Source organism: Gopherus flavomarginatus, chromosome 2 (assembly GCF_025201925.1).
Source record: "Gopherus flavomarginatus isolate rGopFla2 chromosome 2, rGopFla2.mat.asm, whole genome shotgun sequence".
Lineage (NCBI taxonomy): Eukaryota > Metazoa > Chordata > Testudines > Testudinidae > Gopherus > Gopherus flavomarginatus.
Genome location: NC_066618.1, coordinates 74,554,367 through 74,582,063, shown reverse-complemented (window position 1 = coordinate 74,582,063; position 27,697 = coordinate 74,554,367). Strand labels below are relative to the sequence as shown.

General features: G+C 43.6%; 1 protein-coding gene across 9 annotated transcripts in view; it reads right to left on the bottom strand.

Moving 5' to 3' along the window:
- Window positions 1–595: 595 nt before the first annotated feature.
- The window catches only part of LRRC3B (leucine rich repeat containing 3B), a 69,068-nt gene continuing 41,966 nt past the window's right edge, over window positions 596–27,697 (bottom strand). For 8 of the 9 annotated variants that reach the window (XM_050938537.1, XM_050938532.1, XM_050938531.1 and 5 more), the window contains one exon: window positions 596–1,811. In XM_050938537.1, the coding sequence (XP_050794494.1) occupies window positions 869–1,648 (780 nt within the window). In that variant the 5' untranslated portion in view covers window positions 1,649–1,811 and the 3' untranslated portion in view covers window positions 596–868. Of the gene's footprint in view, window positions 1,812–14,512; window positions 14,547–27,697 lie in introns of all 9 variants that reach the window. The other variant, XM_050938533.1, reaches the window with a different exon arrangement.

The following is a 27,697-nucleotide window of genomic DNA, read 5'->3' as shown; positions in this document are numbered from 1 at the left end:
GCAAAGCAACTAGAATACCTGTGGAAACAGTACACATACTCAATAAGGAGTATGAAAATATAGACTGCAGTGGTTACAGGTTTATAAGCGCATGGTTTTTCAGACTGTATTCCTGCTTACATTTAAATTCATTTTATCAATCCTTAAGGTTTGGTTTGACACTATTTTTTCCATATCTCATTGGTACTTACATATCTGTCCAATTGGCTGTGGCATCCTGAAGTACAGGCTTCCTCATGGCTGCTGCTCCTTAGCTCAGTTGAAGTGCTATTCAGAGCTCCACCATATCTTCTGTTTCTTAAGCCCACGGGAACTTACTGCCTACCTGCTCTCCCAACCTCCACTCCCCTTTCCTTTTGAAAGGCAAACAACAAAAGGGCTACTATTCATCAGCTCTTCATTTGATTTCGTCCAAGTAAATCAGGAGCAGCCCCTGGCTGTGAACTGGAGTTCCCGGGACTTTATGAGTGTTATGACCCATGGGATTACTACTATTTTTAATCTCATTAATATTCACAAACCAAACAGGTTTAGTCACTAGACAGATTTCTGATCAATAAATTACTCTGTTTAACATGGTTCAAAGTTAAGCTTTTATTCGGTTTTAAATTAAAAAAATAAATTTTGTTATTAAATGGGTCTAACTAATGTTTACATACTAGTTTACTTGCTTTAGAATACCACCAGAGAAACAATTAACGTATACCACCCAAACAAAAACCTTTGTTAGAAAGATCAACAATGGCATAATTCAGTTAAACTGAAAAAAAAAAGTCTTAAATGTTTACTTATAACATTCATTGTAAACCTCTGGTTTTAGTGCCATCCAAATCTAATTTCCATCTCAAAGTCAGTTGTATTCAGGATACTATACCACAGTGCTAATGTCATCAGCTTCTTCTGGTTTCTTCTGCCTGCTTGGCAGGGATTTCAAGTACTCAAGGTGCCTTCTTGCATCCTCTTGATTTTGCCGCACATAATAAACTACATAGGATATCACCATGGTGAACCAGCCAAACATGGTGACTAGCATGGCATAATCAGTAGTCTTTTTAGGAAGGTTACAAAGATCTGCATCATTGGCAGCATTGAGGAATGGTCTCCCAGCATGTTCATCTAACACAGAAGTCTTACAGATGACGTTGTTGGCAGTTTCATGGTTGGATGCCATGCTCCTCAGGACCTGCTGTAGAGTACAGTCACAGTGCCAAGGATTGTTTGCAATTCTGGCTCTGGCTTTTAAGTTATTGAAAGCATTTTTGTGCACACTTTGAATCCGGTTGTCAGACAAGTCCAAAGTCTGCAAGGTTTCTGCCACTCCTTTAAAGGCATGTTCATCTATAAATTCAATACCATTTTTGGATAAATTGAGGACTCTCAGTTGATGCAAGTCCTTAAAAATTTCATTTGGGATGGATGTTATCTGATTGGAGTCCAAATAAAGTAAGACTGTTTCAGGAGGAAGATCTCTGGGTATTTCCTTGAGATTTGCATTGCTACAACTGACATTTAAACCTCCAGAATGAGAACAAAGGCAGCCTTTTGGGCACATACTGGCAGAATGAAAGCACAGTATCATGAGGACAAAACTTTGTAAGAACAGACACATGGAGAGGGAACGAGTTAACCACAGGTCTACCAAATGCATGCTGGGATGTCAGCATAATCACACGACCACTTCTCATTTACCCAACAGTGGTGGTAAAAGATTCTGTACAGCCAAAGCGTAGCTTCATTTTCTTCAGCAGAATTAGCAAAAGTGGACTAATAAGTGGACTTCCTCATCGTCAGTATTCGTCTTAAAAATACACCTAAGGAGAGAAGAAAAAGGTTCCTTAGATCGTACAATACAAAACAAATTAGTTCATTTCAAAGGAAATAAACGTAATCTAACTGAAAAGTATTGCACAATGGCCTATTATCCTATCAGCGCGCAGGGGATTTACTCATCTAACTTCTATTAGCATTAATCTCAGTTTAACACTAAAATTGCAGCACATTTTTAAAATGATAGACCACAACAGTTCTGAACTGCAGAGGTTTGGGTTCAATATCAGACAATTATTACAAGAAACAGTAGTTTGTTTTTATCACAGACTTACTAAAATAACAGCCGTAAAATGTAATTAAAGTACAATAGAAGGCACATTAACTGGATTTACAGTTCAACACCAGCAACAGTGACAAATACGGCCAATATTTTTGTAGTTAATGACCTCAAAATGAAATACTTCCTATTGTAAGTCCAAATTAGAGAATTTCCTTGAGGAAACATTTTTCTGAATGAATACACTCATTATAAAACAACGGAAACAAATATTGCTGGAAGGCACAGTACAAATCATAGAATCATAGACTATTAGGGTTGGAAGGGACCTCAGGAGGTCATCTAGTCCAACCCCCTGCTCCAAGCAGGACCAATCCCCAGATTTTTAACCCAGTTCCCTTAATGGCCCCCTCAGGGATTGAACTCACAACCCTGGGTTTAGTAGGCCAATGCTCAAACCCCTGAGCTATCCCTCCCCCCGGAAATCCATATTTCCTGTGTGTATTTCCCCCCTCGATTCCTTTTTTGCTTCTGAATGTTTTGAGTCTTCCAGTTCACGAAATGTTGCTAGATATTTCTGGAGAGTTCTAAAGAAATAAATTTCATCTTCCATTTTCTGCCTAAAAAGATTTATTGTATATAAGTAACATACAGAAAACAGCAATAAAGCAAATACAAAAGAGACCATGTCTGTGCAATAAACAAAAACTCACTCGAGGTATACTATATCCCAACGGAAGATAAGAAAATGATTAATCTCTCTTAAGCCATCTTCAGAGGGGAAAAGATGGAAATATGCAGAAGCATATTACTTTAACAGAAACACAAATGCGGACTATGATATGTTGACCTATAAGGAGTCACAGACCACTTCATTATTTCCTCCCCGCCGCATTATGCTAAATCATGAATTGCTAACCATTCCAACCCATTTGTTTTTATTCACACACTTTCTAGTCTTTTAGCAGCTCAGACATTTTCAAGCCTTCTGAGTTATATTTACATATACATCATATTTAACATGCAGGGGAGTCCAATGAAAACTGAAATCTCTATAGGGAGGGATTTGTGAGATTCCATGGAGAACAGAGGATATCTATATTGCAATCTCTTCTGCCTGCAGTTATGCATCCTGCAGAATCCATAAACTAATCACACTTTCCGGCAGCTCACCACAGCATTGACTCTCTAGATTACTGAATATTTTTAACCCAACACATATGGAGTTTTAGTTAACCACTTTTCTGCTGCAGTTACATCAGGACAAAACACGCCTTCCGGTATTGCTTTGTGTATCAGGTATATTACATATGGAGCATTCCATTGCTGCTTCAGTAGAATACTGGAACTTCTGAAGAATTCCACAGTAGCCTCCTGCAGAATATATCTGCAAGACAATTAAACACATTCACTTTTGCACTGGTGAGCTGGGAAAGGGCTTGCACAAGCCGCTTGTTAACAGAGCTGGCATTTGGGCTCCATGAACAGGAATCTCAGTTTTCATTAAAAGAAAAAAAGAATTCTATCCCTTTTTCTTGCTATGCTAGCCATGAAAATGTAAAATGAAGGGGAAAAAAAAAACCCCTCCCCCTAAAAAAACACTAAGGCTGAAGAAAGCAGTAGCTGGGCTCTCAGTCTTCAAAGAGAGGCTTGGCAGAACCTAAATGACCAGACAAACACAAACACTTTATGTAAAATAAGTCTATTATGTTTGGGGTGTATCCTTGAGAATCATCTTGCTAAACCTCCCTAAAAACCTTAGGTCAGTCCTGTGCACAATGCTGTTATCATGGAGGGCAGAAAACACTTACGGGCTGCAAAAAAAATGTGTTTCATTAGCCTGCCCAGAAGAGCTTAGTGCTGATTACAATGTTGAGCGGTTTCTGAGGCTAAGGCCTTGGCTACACTGGCGCTTTACAGCGCTGCAACTTTCTCGCTCAGGGGTGTGAAAAAAACACCCCCGAGCGCTGCAAGATACAGTACTGTAAAGTGTCAGTGTAAACAGTGCCGCAGCGCTGGGAGCATGGCTCCCAGCGCTGCAAGCTAAACCCCATCAGGATGTGAAGTACGTGCAGTGCTGGGAGAGCTGGGCCACGGCAGCGCTTTGAAGTTTCAAGTGTAGCCATACCCTAAGATAGAACAGGGAAGTGCTAACGTTGGCAGCTCCATAGTGTGGGTCTGCCGCCATACCTGTGGTGGTGAGAGCTGCTGCAAGAGGATCTCTTCTCCACTAGATTAGTCAGGGCCAGCTCTGGCATTTTTGCTGCCCCAAGTGCAAAAAAAACAAAAACAAAAACAAAAACAAAAAAACTGTGGAGCAGCCGGAGCAGCAAAGCAAGGGGGCGGGGGGGAAAAAGCAGGGCAGCCGGAGCCAGGGTGCAGGGTGACTCCCTGCACTGCAGACGTGCCCTGGCTAGTGGAGGGGAAGGGGAGGGAGCGAGGAGGAGAAAGAAAAGTGGAGCGGCCAGGGCTTGCTGCAGACCTGGCTCTGGCTGGGGCAGACGGAGTGCACAGCCCGCTCCCAGCAAGGTGCTCCCCTCCTCTGTGCCGCCACTCCCTACAGGGTGGCCAGCTCAGCAAACCAAAATAAATAAATAAATAAAAGGCAGCCGTGCCCACCCTAGGATTGGGCAGAATGCCGCCCCACAGAATCTGCTGCCCCAAGCACGAGCTTGCTCGGCTGGTGCCTGGAGCTGGCCCTGAGGTTAGTTAACAACCCCATGGTCTCTGCCAGCTATTCCAGTGGCACATGAGGAGGTGCACAAGCTACTACTGCACTGAGTAACTGCAGCCCTCCTCTCCCCACCAGAGCCTGCTTGCCCAGCTCCAGCTTGGAGCATGAAGAGTTGACACAGGCCCGCACATTACTAAGGGAAAACCGGCTACCTTGACCTTCCCTGCCCACCCAGAAGTCAGGGCAGACCCATTTCCCCACCACATAACAGGTAGGAGAGATTTATGTTCCTTCATTTTTTTGTCTCACCATTTGTAGAATTAAAACCTATACAGATAATTTCCATCACAGCAGTATTTGGGCTCAAATTAAATTCAACAGTGCAAAAACATTCTCCAAAAATGGGGAACGTGCTGATTCTGAGAATACACCCCACTCTTCACAAAGCACCTCACCCCTCACAGAAACAGGAGGATGCCAAAGAAAGAGAACCCTATAAGCAGTGGACACTAACACACACAGTTTCACCATGAACTTGTCCCTTCCTGCCACGTATTTCTTAATTATTAAAATGACTGTTTCTTCACTCCTTCCTGTGAGGCGTACCGTGTACCATAAACAACCTACTGCTCATACACTGCAACTTTTTACTAACAAGTAAACCTGGAATCCTTACTACAAGAATGCCCAACAGCAATAAAACTCCCCCCTCAAGCTGTTTCAAGTGGCCTGCAGGCATCTCAGTTGCTGATTTCACAGCAACATTAAGTATTGTCATTGCCTGAGCCTCAGGCCCTGGTGAGGAGGACAATGCATTTATTAGCCTACATTGAAATGAGTATTCAATATATCCTGGTGGGAAAACAAAGCAGAAATTGATTGCCAGTATATACCTGGATGTACAGCTAAATCAGTCTTTTCCATAACATGAGTTAATATCATTTATGAAAGTGCAAGAATTAACTTTATGAACTGTGAAGCATTTGATAGTTATCAATCCAATGAAAAATAATTTGTCAGACAACAAATGCATGGCACCAAATTTCTAAGATGATGTTACCTGACTACTGTTTAACGAATGCAGAATATTAATTATAATGGGAATAGTCTGTGAGCAAGGCCACTTACATAGCTCTCCAAAAGGATTCCTGCTGTGTCTCCATTTCTAAGATCCTGAGAGTAGTGTACAGGAAAGGAAGAGGTGAGTGACACATTTCTAAGAGAGCTGGAGTCCACCCAAGCAAACAGGTTCACAAATGCCATGCTGAACTCTAAGAACACTGAAAAGCATCACGGTGCAGAATAGCAGCAAATGTTTCTACCTTTCTGCCCCCTGAACTTTACTCTATAGTGACTCTGGCCAGAGTGGTCACAACCGTACAAATTGCAACTTGAGAAATAATGTGATTGTTATTCTAAGCTCAATGTACTCTTGACATTGCTGACAAAGGTTATACAGGAGGCTCGTTATGACTACTACTCAATGTGCTAAGACAGGGGTGGGCAAACTTTTTGGCCCGAGGGCCATACTGGGGTTGCAAAACTATATGGAGGGCCGGGTAGGGAAGGCTGTGCTTCCCCAAACAGCCTGGCCCCCACCTCCTTTCCAACCCCTCCCACTTCCCGCCCCCTTACCGCTCCCCTCAGAACCTCCAACCCACCCAACCCCCCTTCTCCTTGTCCCCTAACTGCCCCCTCCTGAGACCCCCCCGCCCTTATCCTCCCCGTTGGATCCCACTCTCTATCCAACCCTCCCTGCTCCCTGTCCCCTGACTGCCCACCCCTATCCACACCCCTGCCCCCTGACAGGCCCCCCAGGACTCCCACGCCTATCCAACTCTCGCACCCCCGTTCCCCATCCCCTGACTGCCCCCCAAACCTCTGCCCCATCTAACACCCCCTGCTCCCCATCCCCAGAACCCCCTGCCACTTATCAAGCCCCCTGTTCCCAGCCCCTTTATCATGCTGCTCAGAGCAGCATGTCTGGCTGCCACACCACCCGGCAGGAATCAGACACGCAGCCCCGCACTTTGCCCGCATGGCGGCGTGGCTGCAGGGGAGCAGGGACAGCAGAGGAGGGAGAGGGGGCTAGCCTCCTCCGCCGGGAGCTCAAGGTCCAAGGAGGACCCGTAGTTTGCCCACCTCTGTGCTAAGATATGCTTGTTTTTAACTTTACATCCTCCACACCTCTTCCCTCACCGCTTAACCCCTCATTAGCCCATTTCATCCACCAGTTATGTTCTTTTGTAACCTACTTTGTACACGTCCTGACTTTTTAAGTATTCTGCACAGCGTCTAGCATTATGGAGTGATGATCTCTGATTGGAGCCTATTGGTGCTACAGAAATACAAATAAACAAATAATAATAAAGAGAAAGCATTTAATCCAAGTAGCTGACTGATGTAAAGGACATGAATGCCTTAGAAATGTCCTAAACTTATTAATTCTTATTACTTTATTCATACAAAGAATTTTCCACATATTTGTTTTATTCATTATCAGCTAATAAAAGCAACAATCAACAATCTCAGTGAATGGTATTTTTTAAGATTTAATGACTAGCTAGGGATGACAGTACTCAGCTGTACCTTTTTCTCTCCATTCTCTTCTATACAAATGCTACAAGTCTAAATACTAAGATGGGTGAACTAAACAGCCTGGCATTAAATGAGGACATTGACATAATAGGTCCATCACAGAAACTTGGTGGTATGAGGATAATCAATGGGACCAGTAATACCAGGGTACAAAATATATATGAATGACAGAGCAGGTCACATTGCTGGGGGAGTGGCACTGTGAAAAAATGTGAACAAAAGCATAGAGTCAAATAAAGTAAAAATCTTATATGAATCAAACTATACCACAGAATTTCTATGCTTAAACAATAAGAGTAGAGCTGTAGGAATATACTTCTGACCACCTGACCAGGATGGTGACTGACTGTTAAGTGCTCAGGGACATTATAGAGGCTACAAAGGCAGAAAACATAATAATGGGGGATATCAGCTATCCTCATATTAGCTGGGAACATGTCATCTCAGGAAGGGATGCATAGATAACATTTCTAGCCACCATTAATGACTGCTTCCTGGAGCAGCTAGTCCTGGCACCCAAGGGGAGAAACAATTCTTTATTTAGTCCTAAGTGAAGCACACAAAATGTAGTCCAAGAGGCGAATATAGTGGAACCACTCCGGAAGAGCAACCATAAGGTAATTAAATTTATCATCCTTGTTGGGGGAAAAATGTCAAAGCAGCATTTAATTTCAAAAGGGGAACTAAACAAAAACAAGGAAAGTAGTTAAATAGAAATTAAAAGGAACAGTTACAAGGGTGAAATGCCTGCAAATTGAAGGCAGACCATTTTAAAACACCATAATAAAGGCTTAAACTAAATGAATACCTGCAATAAAAAAGAAAAACAGTACAAGGATCAAAAAATGCAACCATGGCTAAACATAAGAGTAAAAGGGGCAATTAGGGGAAAAAGGCATCCTTTAAAGGTTGGAATTCAAATCCTAGTAAGAAAAATAGAAGGGAATATAAACTCAAGTATAATAAGAAAAGTATAATATGGCAGACCAATAAATCATTTAAAGAACAACTAGCTCCGAACACAAAAACTAACAGCAAAAAATTGTTAAAATACATCAGAAGCAAGAAGCCTGACAAATGATCGTTGGGGCACTAGTCATTTTGAGGTGCTAAAAGAGCACTCAAAGAAGACCAGGCCATTGCAGAAAAGCTAAATGGATTATATACATCAGTCTTCACTGCACAGGATCTGAGAGCGATTCCCAGACCAGAGTGTGGTGTTGAGAAGTTGCTTGTGATTACTAGAACTGGGAGCACTGGCTGTTGGGAGTCTGAAAGGACCAGAAACAGGAAGGAGGGGGGGAGGAGTTGAGGAGGCAGAGTGAGAGTTAAGAGGGTGCAGCAGCAGCTTGGTAAAGAGGTTTTCACTTTAAAAATAAAGTCCTGTTGAAGTTTGTTCGTACCTTGCCTGGTTGATACAACATTTTGGTGACGAGGATGGATCTTCTGCCTCTGAACCCACCTGCACCCTTTCTGCAAAGCCCAGGTGAGCCTCCAATTGCTTTTACTGCCTGTATCCACAACGTCTTGCAAGCTACACAGGATATTAAGTGCAAAGCAATGCACATTGAAAAAAATAATCCCAACCATATATACAAATTGATGGAGGTCTAAATTAGCTATTACCACTCAAGAAAGAGATCTTGGAGTCATTGTGGATAGTTCTCTGAAAACATTTGCTAAATGCGCCGTGGCAGTCAAAAAAGCTGACAGAATGTTAAAAACCAGGAAAAAGATAGATAATAAAACAGAAAACATCATAATACCTCCATATACATCTATGGTATGCTCACACCTTGAACACTGCATGCTGTTCTGGTCTCCCCATCTCAGAAAAGAACATTAGAATTGGAAAAAAGACAAAGAAGGGCAATGAAAATGGTTAGGGGTATGGAACAGCTTTCATCTGAGGAGAGATTAAAAAGACTGAGACTGTTCAGTTTAGAAAACAGACAACCGGGAGGGAATATGAAAGAGATCTATAAAGTAATGAATGGTATGGCAAAAGTGAAAGTGAATAAGAAAGTGATCTCTGCATATAACAGAAGAACTAGAGGTCACTATGAAATTAATAGGCAGCAGGTTTAAAACAAACAAAAGAAAGCACTTCTTCACACAATGCAGTGTCAACTTGTGGAACTTGTTGCCAGGGGATAGGTTGTACAGGCCAAAACTACAATGTGAACTGGTAACATAGCTGTGATTTCAAAAATTACCAATGATCATCTCAAATCTGTTGAGATTAGGGTGACCAGACAGCATGTGTGAAAAACTGGGACGGGGTGGGCAGGTAATAGGAGCCTATATAAGAAAAAGACCCAAAAATCAGGATTGTCCCTATAAAATCGGGACATCTGGTCACCCTAGTTGAGATCCTCTACAAAGTAATAAGTAGTTAAATCTAACAACTGATAAACTAGAACAATCACAAATGAAAATTCACAGCGTACATTAGAGGCAGCCTAGAATCAGGAGTGTACTGAAACACTCATTTTGGTCTTGTCTCAAACTTGCTAGTTCCTTAGGTGATGAGCACCTAAATTGCTGGGGCAAGGTTAATTAAAATTAATTGAAAGAGAGGAGTAAAAAAAAAGTAGGCTTCCGGTGGGCTGGCCTGAAGAAGCAGCTTTATCTTCTACTGGAGCTCCAGAGGAGCTCTGAAGGTGAAAGTCACAGTTGGGAGGTGCCAAACAAAGTGCACTCCCTAACCCCACACCTTTCCTGGCTAACCCGTTTCACTGTCTGCCATGATATAAGGGATCTTTTGACCACTTTCACATCTTCTGATGGGTCCTCTACCAGCAGGGAACTGCGCCAGGTGCTGTGCTGGTGTTCTGGGACAAACCTAGCCCCCTGGGTCTGATTTTGCCTTTGTTTTATCCATGAAATGCAAATTACTCGCCACTGACCTCAGTGAGTGCAGAATTTGGCCTTAAGAGCAGTCGTAATTATGAAAATTAAGGCTCTTTTTGTTCCAAATAAACCAAAATATTTTCCACCTAAAGGAACAAGTTGAATGAGGTCACAGGAAAAGCTAGCGTATCTTCTTATCCTGCCCCCAATATTCTCTCCAAGGAAATGGAAGATGGCAGCATCCACTTCAATCTCAGAAACCTTTCAGCAGATGTTGCACATAGGTGAAAAGCATAAACATAGTGATATCCAAGGTAAGACAATTCAGATTATGAACTTATTCAGGGCCCTTTCACCCAATACTAGAAAGATACCCACAAGGTTATTAGAGATGAAAACGTTAAAACACAAAGCACTAAGTCTAAGATGTATTGTACTTAAGTCATGCCACATGCAAAGGATACTTGATACTATACATGTGATAGACATAGAATTTATATGGATCATACTTACATGAGGATCATGGGACTTCTCTCCATCAGTTCTGTTTTTTTTTTTTCCTTTTCAGGAATGACTAGAATACTCTCCTCCCCCCAACCTGTTTTTACTGAAGAGGTGGATCCTAAGCTGATGTAAACTGGTGTAGCACCACTGACTTCAAAGGATCTGGCCCACCGCTTTTATTTGTTCTTACTGATGTGGAGATTGTTAGATTGTTACTCAGATATGAGTGGAGTTTCTTATTGCTGAAGCTTATATGCTCAATTACTGACAATACGTTTGTTTCCATAAAATCTTCATGAAATTCACAATGCCCTACTAACTCACCTGATTTAGAAAGAATTGGTTTAATCACTGATTTAGTGGTTTAAAAAATTAAACCATTTGATTCTAGACACACTTTAAAAAAACTTGAAAAACAACCAGATGCTTTGCTGTTGCTAATTTTAGACATGGTACTCTAAAAAGTTCTACATGAAGTTCCATGTTTATCATGGCTCACTGATTCCATATCCAATTTCTCTAGTTTTTAAAAAAAAAAAAAAGAGAGAGAGTGGGTTTCCTCCTATAACTGATAGCCCTGAAAGAACAGCCTTGTGCTCCAAATGTCAAGCCAGGTTCTTTCCTCCTCACACATTACCACCACCAGTAATAGAGATGTTGAAGACCAAATTATGCCTTCAGTTTTGCTTGGACAACTCTACTGTCTTCTAAATAGACCTTCAGTTACAGCTGTGCAGCCTATTAGCCTTCAATAAAACCTAAAGGACCCAGCTTGACTTTTTAGTCCAGTCCGAGTCTGCAGCTGACATTTAGAAAAACTATCCTTTTATGTGTAAATTAATGCTGCACAAAAACAAAGAATCCCACAATGCGATTTTTACAGTCATTTTTCAGAGAAGACTAGAACTTAAAATAAAGCAACAAAAAAAGGTCTGAGAGAATCCATTAAGAAGGTAGCATAGTTAATAAGCTTATTTTTTTACCGGATTTCCAAGTGATAACTGAAATGCTCTTCCCATTTTAAAAGATACATTATGAGTTTCCAAAAAAAAGGCAGAAAATTAGATATATTGGTAGATAGAAAAGATATGTTCATTAATGAATCTGGCCTATTTTCCCCACTGACAAAAATGGATATTTACCATTGTTCTAAAATTGCCATATTTTTTTTTTAAAGTTAGCTCAATGGAGAAAAGTTTTATTGAACACAGTTCCAGCCTCATGATGTGAGTATTTTATAGCAAACACACCGTATACTCATATTATCCATATCCAAAGACAGATTTTGTGGCTTCACTTTTCTTTTCTGTCATTAATATTCTTATAAACTATATATACTATCACATCTTTACAAATTCTATCTTGTGAGTAGTACTGGTGAGAGAACCACCACATGTAGCTAAAACTCAGAACCTGAATTCAGTAGGGAAGAGCAAACAGAGTTCACTGTCCCCCCACAAAGTGAGATATTTACTTTAATCAAAAAGAGCAAGGAAAATAGGACAAAAGGGAAGGGGAATTTATCCTTCTTAAACGATTGTGGCTTTTAGGCCCTCAGGTGCATTGGCGGGAGCAGTACAGATTTTATTGCAACAGTTGTAGTGACCACAGACATTGTGCTTATGAAGAGCTAGCACAGGCAGAATGTCTGCGGAGGGACTCTACTGACAAAGGGTGAAGCTTACACTCCATCCTTCACCAGACTCAGACCCCAAGCTGATACACAGCGCCAAGGCCCTAGCCATGTCCCTGTCCAACCACAATCCCTCCAGTGTGTGTGGTGCTTTGTGTAACTCTGTAACTCTCCTATACTCCAGGTTTGAGGGCACAAACATCTGGATTCTAGCTGCCCTCTGAGCCTGTGCACACAGAGAGGGAACATTTCCATGAACTTTCTCCCCACTCTGCTTGGGAATAGCTAGAAGCCATCCACAGATGTTTAAAAATATTGGTGAGGAGATATTGAGCCTCCAAGTACAGGTCGGAATCTAGTTCAGGCTAGTAGTGTGCAAATGTCATTACCAACTGACTGTTCAGAGGTTAGTGTACATGAAATAAGTTAATGATTTTAGTTCAGTTCCTTGCAGACAGAGGTGCATATCACAAAACCCATCATTATGTTTTGAAAGTCTTAGAAGAGGCAGAAGACTGAGTGGGTACAGAGACTGCATTTCCCCTATGGTTAGGGATGATGCCCTCAAAATGGAGTTGAGGATAACTGGCAAGAGAGTAGAGAAAAGTCTGCATCACTATGTGTTTGTGCTTTACCAGTTCTATGCCCAGCAGACTGTAGTCTCCATATATATCAATCTGGCTGCTTTCACAAGCTATACATTCACTTAAAAGAAAAAAAAAAGGTTTACTATCTGAGCTGTACAATTCTTAAAGTGCCTGGGTAACACATTCAGGGTACATTTCTGAAGCAAGAACACAGTGCAAGAAATTAGAATCTGGCCTTCAGTCTCTGCATGGAGGGTACTGGCAACCTTAGCTTTGGGTGCAGGTTTCACTGGTGGGTTCACTAATCATCATATTATTATTTATTTGTATTATCGTAGTGTCTAGAAGCCCTAGTCATGTACCAGGTTCCCATTGTGCTATGCACTGTACTAACAGAACAAAGTGGCGGTCCCTGCCCTCAGGAGCTTACAATCTAAATATAACACAAGAGACAACAGATAGATATAGATGGAGAGGGGGATACAAGTAATCAACATAATAGCCAGTGATCTCAGTACACCAGCAGCCTCACCGTTGTCAAGATTTTGTAGGCATTTAGGCAAAGGAGAGATTTAAGGAAGGATCTGAAGGTGGATAATGAGATCATTTTGCAGATGTTTGCAGGGAGCACCTCCCAAAGATATGGGGCAGCATGGGAGAAAGCACAAAGGTACTTCTTTGAAAATTTAGCAAGTGGGCAATGGAGTCTGACATCACGGGCTGTTTCTAGATGAGCATCAACAGCAAAGGAGAGAGATGACAGTTGTGGTCAATCCCCACCCTACCTAGCTGATGGCACAAGTGCATGTCTGCCTTGGAAGCAGGTGATCAGTAGCACTACTACATAGTGCAATCTTGAGAGAGATGTCAAAAGATGCTTAGAAGGTGCTAAGTGCCCTAAGCTTCCAAATGAAAGTCTATGACAGTGGAGTATTTTCAGCAGCTTACAGAACTAAGCCCTTAGGCAGTTAGAAAAATCATGAATAAACGCCAACAGCAAATGAGGTAGGAGAGATAAAGTTCCGGAGAGATCACTGATTCAATGAATAATAGAAATGTCATGATTAATCAGTGTGAGCCTGAACTTAATTACATAACAGATTCATTATCTAATGATATGCCTAATATACCCACACCGTAATATTCTCTTAATACAGGACTTGAAATGTGAATGGACGTTCTCAGCTCTTCAAGACTTCCATTACAAATATCTTTTTAACACAACATACCTGTCCACTAAACATTTTTGGTTATAGATGTATCTGTTATAAGAAACAGTTAATAGATCATTGAGTATGAATACTATTTCTTAACAATTACGTAGTAATAAAATAGTTAAGGAGAGCCTGCATGAACATTTTAAGCTATACATTACTTTCTGATAGCAAGATCACTGAATGTATTGCTCCTGAACAGATTAACAACTTACTTAATTATACTGTGTGGGCAAGTGAATCAGCACTTTTAGACTTATAGGTTGGGTTCATGTTAAAAACGTATTTGACTTCTCTTCTTTTTCCTCTTGAAGTCAAAAATTAATTTTATAACTCTGACCTGACAAAAAATTGTGTGAAGCAAATACAAGAAGAGCTCAGTATGGGGAAAAAAGCAATTACCTCTTTCTTCCAGGCTTTGTATGTTGCTTCTAATCTTGGAAGTAGAAAATACATAGGTCAGAATGAGAATTGGTTTTAATGGGAGAAGCACAATAAAAAACAAACGAACAAAAAACCCACCAACCAACCAAAACAGCTGCCCAGGTTTGCTGTTAGGGATCTTTGAATCCTGGCAAAGATCAAAAAGAGCTTAATTGATTGTTTTGCTGCCACCATCCTTTACTTTGTAAGCTATTCAGTGATATCTACCTTTTCCGGATTCTCTCCTGTATCCCTTTCTTATGGTTTAGATCAGGGGTGACCAACCTGAGCCTACGAAGGTGCCCGAATTTACCAATGTACGTTGCCAAAGAGCCACAGTAATACATGAGCAGCCCCAACACCAGATCTCCCACCATGCTCCCAGCGCCTCCCACCCACCAATCAGCACCTCCCTCTCCCTCCCAATCAGCTGTTTCATGGGGTGCAAGAGGCATGGGGGGGGGGAAGAGGAGCGAAGGCTCAGGGGAGGGGGCAGGAACAAGTGGAGTGGGGGTAGGGCCCGTGGCACAGCCAGGGGTTGAGTAGTGAGCACCTCCCGTCACACTGGAAAGCTGTAACTCCAGGCCCGGAGTCGGTGCCTATACAAGGAGACGCAAAATAACTTCAGAAGAATCGCATGTGGCTCCAGAGCCACAGGTTGGCCACCCCTGGTTTAGGTGGACCATAATAGGCTAATCATCTCTCTCATATCTTCCACAAGCAATATATTCAATAGATAAATAAACATAAGCAAGATTTCATATGCAATTTGACATAAGAGCAGAAATATTAAGCAAGGTAAACTTTTAATACAAATTGAACTCTCACTAACTAGGTTTTACAAGTGTAACTCTAATTACCAGGATAAATTTTCAGACACTTCAGCAATTACTCATGAAACAGACTCTAAAAACAGGTTTTCACTGTGTTCAGTCACATCAGTAGGGTTCTTTCAGGTGCTGGAGAAATGGCCCATTATTAACAGTGATTATAAGTGAGTTTTCTGTTCCCATCTCAACTGCTTCAGAGGACAGTTTCATTACTGTAGTGTAGATGAGACAAACATTTTCAGTACCACTACAGAAGTCGAGACTATGAGGTCTCTGTGACAGGTTCGGTCACAGAGACCCCCTTGAGGCTGTCACCTGACGTGCTGAGATTCTCTCTGAGCCCGTTTTCCACTGCCAGCCTGGGACTCCAGAACCCCGCCTTGCAGCAGACTAGCGTGTCTGGCTCAACAACAGAGACCCAGGTCTGGTCCACGCCCTCAAAGCTACAGGCTTTAACTGAAAACCACTCAGAAAGTCACCTACCTCCAGCACCCAAACACATATGCCCTGACTCTGTGGGTGCTCTGGGGCTGGAGCACCCATGGGGGAAAAATTAGTGGGTGTTCTGTATCCACAGGCAGCCAAGCTGCCCTCCCTCCTCGACCACGTCCTTCGCTGCCTCCGCTCCCCCCCCACATCTGAGCACACTGCATCCCTGCTCCTCCACCTACCTCCCAGTTCTTCCTGCCACCACCAAACAGCTGTTTGGGGGCTCCAAGAGGGAGGGGGAGAAGCAGGAACATGGCACACTCACGGGAGGAGGAGGGGAAGAGGCGGGGTCGGGGATATGGGAAAGGAGTCAGACTAGGGGCAGGGAGGGGTGGAGACTTTGAGGAAGGGGTAGGAATCGGGGCATGGCAGGGGTGGGGCCTCATGGAAGGGGTGGAGTCAGGGCAGGGCCGGGGACAAAGGGGGGGGGTCAAGCACCCACTAGCGGTAGCAGAAGTCAGCACCTATGCCCAGACACCGAGTTTCCACTGGGATCCAAACCCCAAATAAATCTGTTTTACTCTGTATAATGATTCTACAGGGCAACCTCATAAATTGTCCACCTTCTATAACACTGATAGAGAGATACACACAGCTGTCTGCTCCCCCAGGAATTAATCACTTACTCTGGGTTTACTAATAAACAAAAGTGATTTTATTAAGTATAAAAAGTAGGATTTAAGTGGTTTCAAGTAATAACAGACAGAACAAAGTAACTTACCAAGCTAAATAAAACAAAAAACACTGAAGTCTCAGCCTAATACATTTAAGAAACTGAATACAGGTAAAGCTCACCCTCAGAGATGTTCCAATAACTTTCTTTCACAGACTAGATTCCTTCTTAGTCTGGGCACAAGCCTTTCCCTTGGTACAGTTCTTGTTAGTTCCAGCTTAAGTGGTAACTAGGGGTTTTCTCATGACTGCACCTCCACTTTGTTTTGTTCCACCCCCTTTTATAGCTTTGGCACAAGGCGGGAATCTTTTGTCTCTCTAGGTCCCCACCCTTCCTTTTAAAAGGAAAAGCACCAGATTTAAGATGGATTCGAGTACCAGGTGACATGGTCACATGTCCTGTGAGACCACAAGCCTCTATTCTTTCCGGCCTGACTCACAGGGACACAGGAAGGCTTACAAGTAAACAGAGTCATTTACAACTAATTATTCTCGTTAATGAGAACTATTAAAATCCTAAGCCACCAATAATGGCCCACACTTTGCATAATTACAATAGTACCTGAGAGTAATACTTCATGTATTTAAAACTAGAAATAAGAATGACACATTCATACATAGGATGAACACACTCAGTAGATTATAAGATTTGTAATACCTTACAAGAGACCTTTTGCATGAAGCATATTCCAGTTACATCGTATTCATCCTTATTAAACATATTTCCATAAAACATATGGAATGCAACATCACAGTCTCAATCACATTTTGTGTAACAATGTGGAAAAAGATTTTGTCCCAGCAATTAAACCCTTTTCAGCAGCATTCTTTAGGTCCATCTACCCTAGAAAAATGACAAACTCCTGAAACAATTTTTTTCTAGGGTAGATGAACCCAAATGCCAGTTCCACTCTCAAGACTGGTTCTGAGCTGGAAGTATCTGTGATAGCTAGCCACTGAAGCAGGTTTCAGAAGGATCCAATATACATTTTAGACATAAAAGGTCAATTTCACATATTTGCTTAGCTACTTCTCCTACATGATACAGGAACAAACACCAAACTGAAAGAAACAAACGGTTCACTTAATCAATACCTAGTTCTTATACTGGTCAATGGTGGATGCTTCAGGAAATGCGTAAGTTCTCCCATAATGCACTTAAGTCTGCAAAACCATACCATGAAAAATGTCTTCTTGACTTCAGATGGTGATCTGTGTATGCATAATTATGGAAAGTCCTTGCAATTTCATCCTAGCTAGTGACTGCAGATGCTGTTCTTGTTCATATAAATATCTAACTTTTTCCAGAATATGTGGTGAGAAAGGCATTGTCCCAAACTGATGACTATGTAAGTATATTTCCCTCTGAAGAGAAATGAGAACTAGTTTGTCTAGAGAGCATTATCTCATTTTGAAAGGCACTCATTCCCTTCTTCATCCTGTCATGTTCAGGCCTACCTAAGCCCCTTCCAAATGCTACAGAATCTTATTAGACAGTGAACAGGCTACAGTAAAGACTTGTACAGTTCCATGTCTGGTTAAACTAGGGGACTCGGCATGACCATCTTTTAAGAATGCATTTAAAGCTGTTATTGATAAATTTCACCTATGCATGCCATGGTCTCTTCTCTTGAAGGAAGGCAAACAAGGTAAAACATATACGAGTAAAATGAGACAGGAAGAATAATGAGGTACAGTCTATGTTTAAGCACTTGCTAGCCTTGTCATAAACAGATAGCTAAGGGTTAATGTCTCTTTCACCTGAAGCACCTGACCAGAGGACCAATCAGGAAACCGGATTTTTTCAACTTTGGGTGGAGGGAATTGTGTGTCTGAGTCTTTGTTTTTCTGGCTGCCTGCTTTCTCTGAGCTTTGGAGAAGTAGTTCTACTTTCTAATCTTCTGTTTTTAAGTGTAAGGACAAAGAGATCAGATAGTAAGTTATATGGTTTCTTTTCTTTGGTATTTGCATGAATATAAGTGCTGGAGTGCTTTGATTTGTATTCTTTTTGAATAAGGCTGTTTATTCAATATTCTTTTAAGCAATTGACCCTGTGTTGTATCATCTAATACAGAGAGAACATTTGTATGTATTTTTCTTTCTTTTTATATAAAGCTTTCTTTTAAGACCTGTTGGAGTTTTTCTTTACTTCAGGGAAATTGAGTCTGTACTCACCAGGGAATTGGTGGGAGGAAGAAGTCAAGGGGAGATCTGTGTGTTGGATTGCTAGCCTGACTTTGCATTCCCTCTGGGGGAATAGGAAAGTACTTTTTGCTTCCAGGACTGGAAACAGAGAGGGGGAGTCACTCTGTGTAGTTTCACAGAGCTTATGTCTGTGTATCTCTCCAGGAGCATCTGGAGGGGGGAAGGGAAAAAGGATTATTTCCCTTTGTTGTGAGACTCAAGGGATTTGGGTCTTGGGGTCCCCAGGGAAGGTTTTTCAGAGGGACCAGAGTGCCCCAAAACACTCTAATTTTTTGGGTGGTGGCAGCAGGTACCAGGTCCAAGCTGGTAACTAAGCTTGGAGGGTTTCATGCTAACCCCCATATTTTGGACGCTAAGGTCCAAATCTGGGACTAAGGTTATGACAAGCCTAGTTAGCACAATATTTATAAAGTGGGACTATTTGAAAAAAGCAATGAACAGCACGTATCAGTTACTTCACTGACAGGAGAAGAAAATCAGAAAAAGCATCATTATAATTAGCCTGGGGAAGCTGTGCTGATAAAGTCAGTAAGGCAGCCATCAGCCCGCCAACCTGAAGGGAATATTCAGCAAGGAACACAGTAGTGACTATATAAAACTGACTATTGCATAACAAAGCTTCCAGAAAGCAGATCGAACAGTCTACTTCGATTTCCAAACATGGGGGAATTGGCATAGGCCCAGTGTAATAGACCCCACTGTAGAAAGCGTGACTGAGGGAAAAGGAAGCATGGTCAGGAGCTGTAACATCAGCCCAATCCCTGGCCACCATGACGGCGACTGATACCAGTCAGTGCAACTGAAAGCAAATAAGGGTTGTTGTGACAATTGGGCCTACAAATTTACCCCAACTGTGAACTCAGCTGTAAAAAGAATGTAAAAGTTCATAAGATGTTATAATAACCTATAACTACAAATATTGATGGGAAAAAGAACAAAAGGGAGGCAGAATAACTGAATTAGTTGATCCTATTAAATAATTGCTTGTTAATTATGCTTGTTAAAAAGTGAAGCGAGAAGTTAATGAGCCAAAATTAGTATGTCAGATAGATATTAGCCCTAACTGAAAATCAAAATAATGAGGGGACGAGCTACTCCACCCATCACTCCCTTTTTGGGGCCTTAAAGATAACAGTTTTTATGGAGAAAATACATAAGAACAAAAGGAAGAACAAATGGAGGCTACAAATTGTTGGGCTCAACACGTAGTGATCAACGGGTCAATGTCTAGTTGGCAGCCGATATCAAGCGGAGTGCCCCAAGGGTCGGTCCTGGGGCCGGTTTTGTTCAATAGCTTCATTAATGATCTGGAGGATGGCGTGGACTGCACTCTCAGCAAGTTTGCAGATAACACTAAACTGGAAGGAGTGGTAGATACGCTGGAGGGTAGAGACAGGATACAGAGGGACCCAGACAAATTAGAGCAGTGTTCCGAAACTTTAACAACCTGTGAACCCCTTTCACTAAAATGTCAAGTCTCACAAACTCCCTCCTAAAAATGAGTATTTCCAGGGATTTTCTCCTTTACCTGAGTATAAATTATAAAAGCAGTGATCTTGGAAAAATAAAATTTGTTTTTATGATATGCTTATTACATTTTATTATTAATCATTACCGTATTTTTATTACATTATGAAAACAGCAACATTCTTCCAAGATTTCACTTTCGTACCTTGTATCACTTTGAATAACCCTGTTACAAGGCAACGCTCCTATGTTTCATCAAGAAGTATCAGATGTGAAACAGCATGAAGGTATTTAAGAAATCAACTCAAAGAGTTTCTCCTACACAAGCATTCAGGTCTTGAGTAGTCCAGGCAAACAACGCACGTTACAACAAAGCTTAAATGTGTTCTTCATCATAATTTTAAAAACAATACTAGCTGCCTATTTAATTTTAAAAACAGCAAAAAATATCCACCTCCGTTTTCATTTCTTATAAGGAGTCAAAGCTTAAATCTCCTCGGTGTGATAGATCTGCTTGCTTTGATATGCTTAGCTCTTGGAAGTCCAGGGGCTCCGGGCCGCTGGCCCCGTGCTGCCTGGGGTCCCTAGGGACAGCTCTGTCCGCCATTAGGGATTTTTTCCCCCCAAGAGCACCCTGTAATATTTCATGAACCCCCAGGGGTTCACAAACTCCAGTTTGAGAACCACTGAATTAGAGGATTGGGCCAAAAGAAATATGATGAGGTTCAACAAGGACAAGTGCAGATTCCTGCACTTAGGACGGAAGAATCCCATGCACTGCTACAGACTAGGGACCAAATGGCTAGGCAGCAGTTCTGCAGAAAAGGACCTAGGGGTTACAGTGGATGAGAAGCTGGATATGAGTCAACAGTGTGCTCATGTTGCCAAGAAGGCTAATGGCATTTTGAGCTGTATAAGTAGGGGCATTGCCAGCAGATTGAGGGACGTGATCATTCCCCTCTATTCTGCATTGGTGGGGAGTACTGTGTCCAGTTTTGGGCCCCACATTACAAGAAGGGTGTGGAAAAATTGGAAAGAGTCCAGCGGAGGGCAACAAAAATGACTAGAGGGTTGCAGCACATGACTTATGAGGAGAGGCTGAGGGAACTGGGTTTGTTTAGTCTGCAGAAGAGAAGAATGAGGGGGGATTTAATAGCTGCTTTCAACTACATCTCTACCCAGATATAACACGAACCAATATAACACGAATTTGGATATAATGCAGTAAAGCAGTGTTCCAGGAGACGGGGCTGCACGCTCCGGCAGATCAAAGCAAGTTCAATGTAACGCAGTTTCACCTATAAAGTGGGAAGATTTTTTGGCTCCCAAGGACAATGTTATATTGAGGTAGAGCTGTACCTGCAAGGAGGTTCCAAGGAGGCTGGATCTAGACTGTTCTCAGTGGTAGCAGATGACAGAACAAGGAGTAATGGTCTCAAGTGGCAGTGGGATGAAAAGCTATTATCATTTTTGATACCATCAAAGACACTGTCAAACAAGAGAGCTTTTCCTTTTAAAAACTGTGTACAACTAAAGGGAAAGGGAACGAGAAATGTTGTTAAAATGAAAGACTTACTTAATACTTTACTTTTCAAATCCTTTAACTCTTTTTTCCTTCTTTTCTGTGTCTTTAATAAAAGGTTAAAAGGATTTTTAATGGTGTGTTTGCCATGGCGCTAATCAGGTCGAGGTCTCTGTATACCAACCACAGACCTTGTTTAATATTATTTAATGTTGGACAGTGACTGGGTTATGTTAACACCTTTAGCCCATATATTCCATCTACATTAGTACAACAGGGTATGTCTACACTGCTCTGGGAGTGAGTCTCCCAGCACCAGTAGAAAGAGTCCACTTAGTGATAGCAGTACAGACACTGCAGCTCAGACTCTCAAGTTCACCTAATCCCATGAGTCTGAACTGGGGTGGCTAGTCTCCGCCACAGCACATCCACATTGCTATTTTGAGCACGCTAACGCAAGTCTGTCTCCTCGGGCTGGGTGGCTCGCTCCCATGTGCAGAGCTGACATAGCCTCTAGGCTAATTGCACCTCAGGACCAGTCCCCTCACAGTTTTGGATGAAGAGGAAGGGCCAAAAAGGTGGCTTAAAGCCATCTTTGTACTTCCCCCCCTTCTGATCTGATCCTATATCATAGTCAGATCATTATGTTAATTAAAAGAAGGCTAAAGCATAAGAAAAGAATGAACAAACTCAAGGTATATAATGATAATCTTTGAAATAAGGAATCTAGAAGTAAAGAAACCAGGAGAGCAGAAACTGTAACTAAACAAACACGGGGATTACACCCAGGAAGAAGATCAGGCCATAAACCAAATATTAAAAAATGAATAAATTCCCTTGGCAGTCCCTGTGTATGATCTTCTGCCAATCTGAAGAAATATGAAAGAAAGAGAAGCCGTTGCCAATTCTACAAGTATAAAAGGGGGCAGCACTTCAGGCCTGGTCTACACTACGTGTTTACACCAAATTTAGCAGCGTTAAACTGATTTAATGCTGCACCCATCCACACAACGAAGCCCTTTATATCAATTTAAAGGGCTCTTAAAACCGATTTCTGTACTCCTCCCAGACGAGGGGAGTAGCGCTGAAATCAGTATTGCCATGTCAGATTAGGGTTAGTGTGGCCGCAATTCGACGGTATTGGCCTCCGGGCGGTATCCCTGCACCATTGTGACCACTCTGGAAAGCCATCTGAACTCGGATGCACTGGCCAAGTAGACAGGAAAAGCCACACGAACTTTTGAATTTCATTTCCGGTTTACCCAGCGTGGAGCGCTGATCAGCATGGACTGTATGGGAGATACTGGATCTGATTGCTTTATGGGGAGACAAATCTGTTCTATCTGAGCTCCGTTACAGAAGACAAAATGCCAAAGCATTTGAAAAAAATCTCCAGAGAGAGGCCACAGCAGGGACTCCACACAGTGCTGCGTGACAAGCGTAACGGAAAGCCAAAGAATCAAATGGACGCTCACGGAGGGAGGGAAGGAGGGAGGACTGAGGACTCCAGCTATCCCACAGTCTCCGAAAAGCATTTGCATTCTTGGCTGAGCTCTCAATGCCTGAAGGGTCAAAAACATTGTCCCAGGTGGTTCAGGGTATATCTTGTCAATTTACCACCCCCCCCCCCCGTGAAAGAAAAGGGGGAAAAAAAAGTTTCTCGCCTTTTTTCAATGTCACCGTATGTCTACTGCATGTTGCTGGTAGACGCGGTGCTGCGGCGCTAAACAGCAGCATCCCCTTCCCTTCCTTTCCCAATGGCAGATGGTACAAAATGGTGGAAAACCATCATCATCCCATGAGTGCTCCTGGCTGGCCTCGGTGAGGTTGGCTGGGGGCGCCTGGGCAACAATGGGAATGACTCCTGGTCATTCCCGGCCGACAGGGCAAAAGGATTAAAACCATCCTCATCATAGCAACTGGGGGCTGAGCTCCATCAGCCCCCACCCCTTTCAAGTCTAATGAAGAATCTGTACTGACCGGACTATCACAGCAGCAGGAGGCTGCCTCCCCCTCATTTTATCTCATTAAAAAGTCAGTGTTTCTTATTCCTGCGTTATTACTTCATCACACAAATGGGGGGGACACTGCCACGGTAGCCCTGGAGGATTGGGGAAGGAGGGAAACAACGGGTGGGGTTGTTGCAGGGGCACCCCCTAGAATGGCATCATCATTTCTGCGGGATCTCTGGGGCTCTGACCCGGAGCGGCTGTGCTCTCTGGTTCTCTAGTACACTTGCCTCATATTCTAGGCAGGACTGACTCTATTTTTTAGACAAAGCATAAAGAAGCGAGAGACCTGGGGAGTCATTCCCATTTTTGTCCATGAGCCCCCGGCCAACCTCAGCGAGGTCATCCAGGAGCACCCATCACAGGAGCAGACGGTACAAAAGGACTGATAACCGTCATCGTCAATTTCCAATTGCAAATGGTGCAAAATGGATTGATAAACATCATTGCCAATTTCCAATTGCAGATGGTGCTATAGCTGGTAACCGTCTCTGCAACCTTGCAAAGGCAAATGAATGCTGCTGTGTAGCACTGCAGTACCGCGTCTGTCAGCGGCATCCAGTACACATACGGTGACAGTGACAAAAGGCTAAATGGGCTCCACGTTTGCCATGCTATGGCGTCTGCCAGGGCAATCCATGGCAAAAGGGCACAAAATGATTGTCTGCCATTGCTGTCACGGAGGAAGGATTGAGTGATGACATTTACCCAGAATCACCCGCGACACTGTTTTTGCATTGGGATCTCAATCCAGAATTCCAATGGGCGGGAGAGACTGTGGGAACTATGGGATAGCTACAGGCAGGGCCGGCTTTAGGAAGTGCGGGGCCCAATTCGAACATTTTCGGCGGGGTCCTGGCAGGGATGACTAAAAAAAAAAAAAAGTTTAAAAAAGAAAAAGCCTTTTATTTCTTCCATGTATTATTTACTTTCCATAACTATATAAATAATACAATTATATATTATGTACATTGCATCATATATGCTGTTGATTGCTTATTAATGACCGCCATTTCACATGTGTGGGTCCCTGCCACTCCCTGCGGGTGTGTATGTGTGGGTCTCAGCTGCTCCCTGCCCCTCTCATTGAAGCAGGTGTGCAGGGTTACTGCCCTGGGAACTGCAGGGCAGCAGTGGACATGGGGCTGACTGGAGGTAGGGTCTGGCTGCAGGAAGGGCAAGGGGTGCAGGGCTGGCTAGAGACAGGGGGGTGTGGGGTGGGCTGGCTTCAGGCAGGGCCGCAGAGGGGTGCAGCAGGGGTTGAGAGGGCTGGAGACAGAGGAGTGCGGAACTGGCTGGCTTCAGGCAGGGGAGTGCAGCAGGGATTGGCTGGAGACAGGGCAGTGGGTGCAGGCAGGGCAGGCAGGGTGTGCAGGGCTGGTGCAGGCAGGGCTGTGTGTGGGGCTGGCTGGCTGGCTTTGAGCAGGGCCACAGAGGTGTGTGGCAGGGGTTGGCTGGAGACAAGGCAGGGGGTGTGGGGCTGTGTGTGGGCAGGGTGTGCAGGGCTGGTGCGGGTAGGGCTGTGTGTGGGGCTGGCTGGCTTTGAGCAGGGCCACAGAGGTGTGTGGCAGGAGTTGGCTGGAGACAGGGCAGGGGGTTTGGCAGGGGCTGGCTGTGGGCATGGGGTGCAGAGCTGGCTGCAGGCAGGGGGGACAGGGCTGGTGCAGGCAGGGCAGGGGGTGCAGCAGAGGCAGCTGGAGCCCCCGCCCTTTAAATAGCCCCCAAGGCTCCTGCTATCCCAGGGCTCTGGGGATTATTTAAAGGGCCTGGGGCTCCCCTACTTCTACCCTTCCCCTGGACCTTTTAATAGCTGTGGGAGCCTTGGAGAATATATGGGGTCGGGGGGGGGGGGCTCTGGTAGCTATTTAAAGGACGGGGTGGCAGAGGCAGCTGGAGCCCCAGCCCTTTAAATAACCCCCAGAGCCCCCCACTATCCCAGGGCTTTGGGGGCTATTTAAAGGGCCCAGAGCTCCAGCTGGGAGAGCGGAGCTGCGGGGCGGTTTGCCCCGCTCCGACCAGGGCTCCAGCCGGGAGAGCGGGGCTGCAGGGCGGCTTGCCCCACTCCAGCCGGGGCTCCAGTGGGGTTGCGGGGCGGCTTGCCCTGCTCCGTCCGGGGCTCCAGCCGGGAGAGCAGGGTTGCGCGTCGGCTTGCCCCGCTCTGGCTGGGGCTCCAGCCAGGGTGGCGGGGCTTGCCCCGCTTCAGCCAGGGCTCCAGCAGGGACTGCGGTGCTGCGGGGCTTGCCGTGCTAAGGCGTGGGCTCCAGCTGGGAGAGCCGGGCTGTGGGGCAGCCACGCTCCAGCCGGCGCTTTGGTCAGGGGAGCGGGGCCATGGAAGACCCCGGAGCAGACTGCAGCCGGGGTAAGTAAAAAAAAATTTTAAAGGCGCTTACGGCGCGGAGCTCTCTTAGGCGTGGGGCCCGATTGCAGGGAATTGGCTGCATCGGCCTAAAGCCAGCCCTGGCTACAGGATAGCTACCCACAGTGCAACGCTCCAGAAATCGACGCTAGCCTCGGTACATGGATGCACACCACCGAAATAATGTGCTTAGTGTGGCCACGTGCACTCAACTTCATATAATCTGTTTTACAAAACCGGTTTATGTAAAATCGGAATTATACCGTAGTGTAGACATACCCTCAGAACAAGACAATAGCAGGCAGCAACATAGCCCTACATTGAAGGCTATGTTAGCTGTATGATGAGGGTCTCAAAGAACCAAAAGGCTATCAGACTAGAATCAACCAGTAAATAATAGCAAGAAATTAAACTGGAGAATTAGAAAATTTCCAAATGATACCCCTAAAATTTACTTAAAGGCTTGGTTTCTGGATAATCAGAGCCCTCAAATTTCCATTTTTAAAAAAATTATTTTTGCCTTTAAAATTCTTGAAAGCAATATAAAATCATGTGGATTTAAAAAAGTAACCATGAGCACAGATTATGAGATCAATAAGCAATTCAGCAATTTTAAGATGACATTCTAATGACCTTCCAAAATAAAAAAACACAACACAATGTGTTAAATGAAAACCTTAGAAGATACTGTGCCAAGTAAACTTGAGCAGATTGGTATTGCCGATGTTTCTCTGTTAACTGTTCTGAAGTTACTTCCACTGTCATGGAATGAGCAATTAAGAGAACAAAAAGCATCCATCTTCTCTCTCTCACACACACACACACACACACACACCATAATTTGCACATGCTTGTGATAAGAAAAGGTATCACACATCTGTACAATTTGTTATATACCTCTGTTCACACCATCTCCCATGGATTTACCCTACCATTCCAATCTCCTGAGCAGCTTCAAATAGCTGCTACTTCTTTAAAATCAGCATGCCAAAGAAATGATTCTTTTTCCTCTGAAATTATCTCAGAGTGCGAGGGCCAGCAAGATTCAACCCTGGGCCAGTAGCAGTTTTTTCTTTATCTAAATATGTCACGGCTTTAAAGTTGAATACCTGATAGCCTTGCAGGGTTAGAAATGAGAGGATGCACAGTCTGACCCCCACACTCACTTCTAGCTCTGAAGGTTGCTGTAAAACTGCAGCTACCAATGGCACCAAGAAGTGATTGCTGCAGCTGAAGATCACTGGAGCACAGACCATGTTCCCCTTTCCCCAGCCCTGCTTTCTGCACAGGTGGCCAAAATGAAGGATAGAGCTGCAATAGTGCTGTTGCTCTGTTTCACCTGAGGCTCTCATAATGAAGTGAGAATCTACCAGTCACCAGACAAGATGGCTTTAATATCACTTCGTGCTGGCAGTGCTTCACAGATTACTAGATTTTAAGGCCGGGGGGACCATTAGATTGTCTAGTCTGATAGCCTGTATAATACAGAACATTTAATTTTACCCAGTTCCCCCTTGTAATAGGTTGCACGCTGCACCCTGTTGGATTTGGCCCCTTGGCCCCACTCCTTAAAGACTCAGGGATGCTCCCAGCTAGTGCAACTCCCGTGATCTT